Source organism: Cystoisospora suis (genome assembly GCF_002600585.1).
Source record: "Cystoisospora suis strain Wien I chromosome Unknown contig_578, whole genome shotgun sequence".
Taxonomy (NCBI): Eukaryota; Apicomplexa; class Conoidasida; order Eucoccidiorida; family Sarcocystidae; genus Cystoisospora; species Cystoisospora suis.
In genome coordinates, this window is record NW_027153379.1 from 1,328 (window position 1) to 10,308 (window position 8,981).

General features: G+C 51.2%; 1 protein-coding gene across 1 annotated transcript in view; it reads right to left on the bottom strand.

Moving 5' to 3' along the window:
* Positions 1–217: 217 nt before the first annotated feature.
* The window catches only part of CSUI_001455 (zinc finger protein), a 9,601-nt gene continuing 837 nt past the window's right edge, over positions 218–8,981 (bottom strand). Inside the window, exons 2-13 of the mRNA XM_068061661.1 lie at positions 8,345–8,472; positions 7,444–7,514; positions 6,898–7,014; positions 5,773–6,088; positions 5,134–5,258; positions 4,152–4,230; positions 3,404–3,560; positions 2,436–2,574; positions 1,904–1,979; positions 1,540–1,679; positions 879–957; positions 218–569 (exon numbers count right to left, since the gene is read on the bottom strand). Of these exons, the coding sequence (XP_067926357.1) occupies positions 4,157–4,230; positions 5,134–5,258; positions 5,773–6,088; positions 6,898–7,014; positions 7,444–7,514; positions 8,345–8,472 (831 nt within the window). The 3' untranslated portion in view covers positions 218–569; positions 879–957; positions 1,540–1,679; ... (2 more) ...; positions 3,404–3,560; positions 4,152–4,156. The remainder of the gene's footprint in view (positions 570–878; positions 958–1,539; positions 1,680–1,903; positions 1,980–2,435; positions 2,575–3,403; positions 3,561–4,151; positions 4,231–5,133; positions 5,259–5,772; positions 6,089–6,897; positions 7,015–7,443; positions 7,515–8,344; positions 8,473–8,981) is intronic.

Below are 8,981 nucleotides of genomic sequence, written 5' to 3' on the forward strand. Positions count from 1 at the left end.
TAACTTGACGTGAAAATGTCCCCAACTGAACTGACAGGATATCAGACGATGTGTGAAGCGTTTCCTTTCGCCGAGTTGCTAAGCGAGTCGAGGGACCTCGCGGAACAGCCAGTAGATGAAACCTCTGCGGGTTGTACGTCACAGTTGGGCAGGAGAGTAGCGGTAGCGTGACAGACCGACTCCTGCGCTTGTAGCTAACGAAGAAAAGTTAATTAGTATCGCTATTGTAACAGTCGAGTTGCTGTACAGCGGGAGGCGTTTCTCGCTCAGCGGGCAGTCGTCAGAGGAGGACAGGAAAGCAGTTGGTTTTCAAGACAAGTCTGAGAACTCGGGGTGAAGGAAAGGGAGCTACAACCATACCGAGAGCTGGTACCTGCATCTCAAGTGCCAATGCCAGGGACTTCGTCTGAATCCTTTTTCACTTTGCTTGACCGCCTCCGACCAAGAGCAGCTTCTGAGGTGGCGGTACCTGGGTCCTGCCCACCTTCCCCGTGTCTGCGAAGCTGATCTCGTCGACGCAGCGCCGAGTCTGTCAGGATGTCAATACGGCCTTCCAAGCGCATGTCCGGCTGTAGAAAAACACACCAGCTGTCACGGGAATTATGACATGAACAGCTGATTAAGCGCAGTCTGCTAACAGCTTCTGCGAGATGAGACATCAAAGCCGAACTCCACACTCCGATCAGACGGGACACAGTGCTTCTACCGGTGTTACAAATCCCCGTCATCAATCACCACGGATGTACATTTGCACGGATGACAAAAACCAGGTCCGAACTACTAGTGATTCTTTCCTCGTCGTTGCAACCCGTGTAACTTCTTTCGGCCCACTGGTCGCCGTCTTCTCTCCTAGCAGAAGCGAAAATACAACAGCTTACGAAGACGCTTTTAGACAGCCCGGTGGATACGTCTGCGCCAAGGGCGTCCAGTTCATCACGCAGTCGCGAGTGCCGTAACCTAAGGAAAAACGAGCCACATACACGCCCGCACCCGGCGAATGTTGGGTGACATGAATCGTCCAGCGGGAGGGTCGGAACACCTGTTCTTGTTTATAAAAGAGGGGTTGGTGAGAGCCCGTCCGAAACTCGTGCCGATGGGACAACACAAGCTAACTTGCGATATATTGTCGACACAGTTCTTGTACGATACCGTAAACGCTAGCGCAGACTCTTCACTATACGGCCATAAGAATTCGGAATGGCCACATTCATCCAACTCTTTCGCTGAGTAGTGAGTGAGTCCATGCACACTCGCCATCTGCTGTAGAATTGTCCTTGTGGTGTCCATCCCTCCTGTATGCACGGCAGGCCTTCGACCGAACATACAAGTAGCAACCGAAAAGGGGTGGAGCCTCTCCTGGTTGAAACAATAACACGTCCGAAAAGGGGTGGAGCCTCTCCTGGTTGAAACAATAACACGTTGAGGTCTGCATGTACCACGCTCGCTTCACGCCTGCGGAAAAGAGGGGAAAAGAGTCTCTCTGCGGATGCACCCCCGTTCAAACCTCTTAGTCTCCACTGACTGAGAGGTTTGACTTACCACGCGAAAAGAAAGTCAGCTGGTGGAAGAATACTCCGCAGGTAATGAAGAAACGATTCAGACCATTCCATCGTGTCCACTTGCCGCTGCAGCTCGAGTTCATGGGACAGCACGAGCCCCATTTTCTCTTCTGTCCGTTGCTGAACCATACAACGACAGCGAATCGCGAAAAAGGCTGGCTTATGTGAGAGAAAATGCAGGCAAATACTAAGTTGTCTACACATAGCCTACCCGCCTGAGAGCTGCCTCCTCGCAGCAGTCTACGATAGTACACACGAGATCATCATCAAACGGAACCTTGACCGGTCAAGTTCCAGGTGCACAAACAGCAACAAACCCTAGGGACGCTTGAGGCGCGTCTTACGTGCAGCTGGCTCATGGCCTCCTCTAGAATGGCATAGCAGCGTTGTTCTTCTTCTCTTGTATTCCGTCGGACATCGCTGCAAAACCAAAGAAGCCTTCAAAGAAAGGGGCGTCGGGACAAAAGTTTCACCCCTTTCCTGGTCTCGACTGTAAGCACGCAAGTAGCACATCTAGTCGTGAGCCTCTGCCGCATTCCCTTGTCTTATCCTGAGAACCTTCCGGCCTGTCTCTCTTCAACATGCCTATGCCATGTCGAGACAAAAAAACACTTCGCCATAGTAAGCCACCCTGAAATGAGTGGAATGTCATCAGTGTCACTCACCTGCCCTGCACAAGCAAACCATACCTATACATCATCAACACCTACGTCACTTGCATCTAGAAACTGTATACACACAGAGGACAGTGAGGATCGCGATGTCACTCGCACACACAGAGCCATTGAGTACGGAGTTGGTCGCAGACACCCAAACAACTCCGTGAACAGTCCCGTTTCGAATGTGGGGTGCCGACCACGCGGACTGTCCTCTTACTCGAGCATTTTCTGAATAGCATCTAGACGTTTTTCCAGTTCAGTACGCCTAGCTTCAAGAAGGAAGTGCGGCTTCGACGCCATCTGAAGCACTGCTTTATATGGTTTCGCAAGTGGCATTAATGACCTGCCCGCAGTCACTGGTACAAGAGATAGCAAGCGAAACATAATCACATTGTCGCTCGTTGTGAGATAGTCCGCTTGTTGGCTTGGGCAGCGTTTGAAGAACTTAAGGAACACATCTGAGTGTACTTGTAAACATCAAGATGTGCTGATGACAGAATAACGAACAGAAAGGAAGCGAAGCGGACACGCCACACCGGGGAACGACCAAAAGAAATTCTCCTAGTCGCCCTCGAGCGGTGATCAGAGACGATCTATCGATTGATCGCCCGCACTGGATACAGCAAGGGAATGAAATGTTCCGTCCAGTGCCACGATAGGCCACCCACCCCTCAGACGCATGAACGACTTTGGCTGGGCCTGCTCCGTAAAGCCCAGCATGGATCAAATGATTTATCCCGTCAACTCGAAGCCGGTATGAAGTTAGAAACGCTCAGGTTCTGGTCAACCGACGTAGGCTAGACTTCTTAGAAAACAAACCAGCGTTCACGGTTGAGAGGCCGCAAATCATGATCACACAGCCCAAGCAAGCGACCTACGAAGATGCACTTCACGGGGGGAGGACCTAAGTACTTCACTAGTCGGCTTCAATATCTGATCGGACGGAACACAACTCTGTGTACAACAGGCGCCGATCAGTACCATGGCGGTGTATATTAATCAAGAACGCAGACGCTGGCTCCACTTATACACACCGGGGTATCCTCCGACGAAAAAGAACGAGATTCGGCACACGGAGGAAGACCTTTAGAAACATCTTTCTGTCCGGACAGAATACACGTTTTCTCCAGGCAACGCTGTGTGCCAGGCCGTTAGTTGCTCCCCCGAACAGAATCGAGGACCTACTGAGAGATCTAGAAGCGTCAACTCCAAGACTTCGCCCTGGGGCCGCATGGAGGTGATTCGCCCGGCACAAGCGGCAGACAGGGACGTGGCAAACTGAGCAGAAGAGCTCATACAGTTCCTCAGGATGCAGCTTGCATTGCCCAAGCGGTCTCGGCATCTGGAAGCACAAGCGGATATATCAGTGAATAAATGTACTGGCTATGTTCATGTGTTTTCGATTTGGGTAGGATACACACTCATCAGGAGAAAGCACACTCTGAGTCGAGGGAGTATAAAATGAAGTGGCGCGCCATGAAGGTGAGACACGATGACAGATGAGACTAACCGCCTACGTCGGTGAGAAGTCGTAGACATGAAAGGCTTCTACCAGTCACTGTGCCGCAATGGTGGACTGCAGAACACGCAGTACACCCTTTTCACGGCGCAGGGGTGGGGAGTCTGAGTCATGCAGAGGAGAAAAGATGAGGCAGATCCCCGAAGGGGGTCTGCAGCCTCCATTCCTGCGAGTTCATGCTGCCGTCTTCACCAAAAGACCGCATTCTTTTCCCCACTCATATCTGACTCCCCAAACACGTTTCAGCGTGGTTGCGAAGAGAGAGACCGGTACGCTGCCGGAAATTGCAAAAAGAGCACCCCACACATGATCTCGCAGTATCCGCGCCCTTCTCAGAAGAAGCGCGAAGTGGCCGCGTGTGGCGCCACCCCTTGAGAAAGAACGACGAAGAGAGAAAGAAAAAGCAGGCCTTACCTCATTTAGTGGTACACGAATATGGCGCGACACAAGCTTATTCTGCTTGTGTATAAGTTCATCGCACGAAGCACAGAGTCTGCAGGAGAGTACACACACAGATTCACACAACCCCATCCAAGTGACAGATAACGGCCCACAGCGACCCAGTCACATCTCATTGCGACATATACTTAAAGCGTTTTCTCTGGACGCAGGGCTTCATCTTCTCTCGCCACGGATCCGAGCAAGTTTGTTTTTATATGCATGCAGAACAACAGTGCAACATGGGCGAAATGAATGGACCAAAGCCCCAGGTATTGAGGCGTAAGCGACAGCATGCCCGAAAAAAACACAGATGAGAACCACAAAGAGCAGGCTGCACCATACAACGTAGACAACTTGTTAGGCCGCAACACAAAAGTCCCACGTAACGGAGAGCGGAACAAACTGTTGGGACAGAAAAGAGGGAAAAGGCGTTGTATTCCCTTCTCTCCTTGAGCTGAACACCAGAGCCCTACGCTTTAAACAGTTGTTTGGCGCGAAGTCTTCGGTTCTCCTGCTCACATGAACTACTGCTGTCGAGCGGCATCAATGGGAGAACTCCGCTATAGCGACTGAGCATAGAGATCAGCAAAGCAACTCTTTACCGGGTGACCAGTGCGACCGCGCACGCACAGAGAAAACACAGTACCCTACACCACGTATGTGTTACCCACAGTGGACCTCTACGGTAAGAAGGCACCGGAAGAAAGACATTGGCTGTACACCAGGTTCAGAATGAGACAGCGTACAGACGTATGCAGAGACTGAAATAGCTGTATTCAAACATAGGCTCCGCCGTGACACTTTAGGAGTACCATCAGCGCTGGCATGCACGTGCTACGCAACAAGCCGTTGAAGGAAAAGGCACATTTGAGATTAGACCAGATTCAAAGCTGTACTACGCTGCTTTACTTGTCTCGTATGAACTGGAACTTTTCTCTCCTTTCACGTGACGAACCTGGCAGTATCAGCAGGACACCAGACACATGCAGGATTGTCTTGGCAATTATCGCAAAGAGGGACAGCAAAAAGTTCTTCAAGAGACGGGTCCATCTCAAACAAAATGAAGAACTTTGGCAGTACCTGAAGACAGGCACCAGTGCGCAGTAGCCGTCTGCGAAGACGGCATGAAAGATGACATTTGACAGGAAAATTACGCGGACAGAACCTTCGCCCAAGGCAAAAGAACTGGCTCGCCTTACGCCGGTCACCCAAATCTGGAGCTGTCCCATCCTTTCGCGACCATCTATCCACTTGAAAGTTGAGGAGAGCACTGAGAGAATAGAATTGCTAGTTTTCCAAGTAGTTGCTCGAACATACTTCCAATTGTACAGAGGTATGCGGGTGTTTGGCCGATCCACATATTTTCACAAACAAATCAGTCCGACCAAAGCACGTCGTGAAGCCGAAGATGTTTCCTTGGCTCAAAGTTGTGGGGTTTTCAAAACAGTGGAGATCGTTGACGCAATGAAAGACTTCTTTAGATTTCGACTGCTACTGATGAAAAAAACTTTTTAGTGAAGGCAGCACTCGAGCCGGTGCTACTCATGCTCCATTTAGAAGAACATTCTTGTATCTAACCTGAGAAGAGTCATACACCACGTAGTCATGTCGGAAGGTATGCTGAGGCAAAACACCGGCTGCAACTTTTTTATTCTCTGCTTGGAGAAATAGAGATGCGGTAGAAAGGGGGTGACCTTGTTCCTCTCTTCTCCCTTCATCTTCTCCATCTCGGGCAAGGAAAGCATCCCCTGCGCTGGTGACTTCCTCTACATTCTCGTAATGCACAGTGAGACTCTCTTGAGGTGCTGGCGCTCCCTTCTCGAGATATGCGCTGTCATATTCCCACAGAAGGGAGAACCGGGTACCGCTTGCCTCTTTCTGGTCTTCTACTACCACCGAACGTCCAACACCTGTATAAAGACAGAACAGGCGGAGACGAACCCAGTAAAACGGCACTTCAAGGTGGTCCTACGGGGAAAAAGGACTACGTGAATAATGCAATCCGGCTACAACAGCCATCATTTTCTTTCCACACTTCCTGCCGCCTTCTGACAACACTCTAGCTGCAAGGGGTGAGACCGGGCACGTTGTGCTTGTGGTAGAGATAAGTGCACGTGTGTACACGTGGGAATCCGCCTCTTCAACTGTAAAAAAAAGACATGGGGAGGGACGACAGCGAATAGAACGTATCGACGCAAGTGAAAATTGGAAGCGTAGGTAAGCAGTCGCGACTGGTCACGGAGATCTCCTCGTGCGTATAATTCTGCCTTTTCTACCCGCACTGGCACAGCAGGAGGCGGATGGACTCTCTCCCCCCCCTCCTGAGCGTCACGCAGCAGCTACGACAAAAGAAACGGCGACTACACAGCGAACGAATAGAAAGGGACAGTCTCTCTCGGCCAGATTTGGACTACACCTTACCCCATTTCAAGCCTCTGCCTGCTACGCAGTACAGGCAGCTTTACGGGCACTGCACGAATGGTCACCTGTCAAGAATAGACGGAACGCGCTAATCATCTGAACAGCTGCCGCTGAAAGACAGAGATTCCCGGCTAAAGACTCTAGTGCCTGCGGGAAACCAAAGTGAGCAGAGCGACAAAACGGGTACGATCTTCGATGGCTTTCGACGTCTACCACAAACTCGCCACCAGACCCCTGTCGACCTACGCCTGCACCTACGGCGAAATGAAACAGAAAGGCACGTCTTTGTACAACTGACCAACTTGGCATAAGAGGAATTCAAAAATCCGGCGTTCCCCTGTAAGGAGCTGCGTGCGAGCTGCCTCCAAAAACTTGGCCCGGTCTCTCTGACTCTGCTCTTTCTGAGCTAGTGACGCTGCACCGACAAAGTACGGACAGCGAAAGTTCCCTGCCAAGCTGAAACTGGCAATATCTTCATGCACAAACTTACGCGGTCAAGACACTAGACAAAATTGAAGCTTCGCGAGTGAAAAGCAGAAGCTGCCTGATACACGTGCTCCGGTGTGGTCGGCCCACACCCTACCCAATATCTCAAGGACACCCCAGCAGCGGGACTGCTTGCCAGCCACATACCAAGAATATTCGAACAACGCCCCCATAGTCAACTAAATGGAACTGACGGCTTCGACCCGCAGCAAATTCCAGATTGTTTACACACAGGAATACAAGCAGACACGAGGACAGGACCGGGATGGCTGTGTTCCCCCGCGTCTCCTGAACGTTCATTCTGCATGACCCAAAATACTTTCGCTCGCTTGCGACCATGAAGGAGAAAAAGCCTTACCAGCAGGATGAAGGGTATACGGGTCATCCAACTCATTGGGGCCTCCACGCATGAGAGGAAAGCCAGGGAGGCTGCAAGAAAAAGGCGGACACTTCCAAGGTGCAGAATGCAAAAAAATTGCATCTCCGTTTAAAATGCGAAGTCTGATCTCACAAAGACAGTGAAATTCTGTCACGATTGGAAAAGACCGAATAGTCCGCGTCTCACCGAGCACCGCCACTTCGTACTCCCTGGCTACGAGCTCACCGGCCTAACACGGAACATCTACTCTTGTATGCACATGTAAAAACGCGGGGCAAGACGAGGGAGGAATTGAAGAAATGCGTACCTACATGGATACGCAAGAGGCAGCGCAGGCACCGCCCGGGTGGCACAGCTCACCGCACCCTAGAGTTCGGCTTCTTTAGTTTTTGAAATACAATGTGCCCCCAGTCTCATCCTCTGTCCGTAGTTGTCCGAAGGTCATTTTCAAAAACGCAGCGTTTATGTACATGCGGCCTCACAAACACACGGGATTTTCTGTGCATCTGAGCAACGAAGTGGCCTTGAATTGACGGCTGATCAGTCGCGCCGGGTGTACAGTGGACGCAGACATTCCCTGCGAGACCGGGTCTACGGAAATGACGAGGTAAGTGCTTTGAGCACAGAGAAAATAAACTGTAAAACACTAGGTTTCTGTTGTGTACTTCGCGTGTAGCTGCAGGCCGCTTCACTGCCTGTTCACGACCATCTTGAACCCCGCCAGTCGGCGGTTTGTATGAAAACACGGAGGCCACAAACCTTCTTTGCTAGCAAATGTAAAAGCATTGTCCTCTCTGTTCCTTTATTTCCACTGGGGGGCAACACGTATATCAAGTGTTCCTCCGTTGAGACGCCTCATACGGTCACGGTAGGTTCATACCTGAAGTTTCCAACTGCAAAGCGCATTCCTCTTGGAGAGACCTTAAAGCCTCGCCGGGCTATGTCCTGTAGGGAGTTTTCCTCGTCAAGGGATGCCATGTCGACAAAGGAGTACGCCAGTAGTCGACCCTGGACACTCACGAGAAAGGGAAAAGAAAGTGAGACCGGCCGGAGTGAGGGGGCAAGCGCACAATCTCGACTAGTCAAGGTGTCACAGGCGGGAACAACCTCAGACATCGCCGGGGCCCTGGAGGAGTCAGCAGGTGTTGGATAGCTCCTGATAATCACACCCATTGGGGGCGACAGAAACTGGCATCGTCACCAAGAAAATGCCAGTGAACTGCGAAGCGAAGGACAGCCGTTCAGACGGGAAACCCGGAGATACCTTGGACGCAGGACGAAACAGGCGAAGGATTGTATCACCATATCACGAACTGCCCGTCACAATGGCACTACTGCGGGACACTTGAAAATCCCAGATGACTGAAGGAAATGCGGGGAAGCGGATAGCACAGCTGGCATGGCCGACAGAGACGGCCAGTCCCTACACTTAGGACGAAGCCTCTTGCGTGCTGGGAGATTCTAGATCTTATTGAGACGATGGAGTGCGAGGTTTATATACTCGAGCTCTTCCAGCC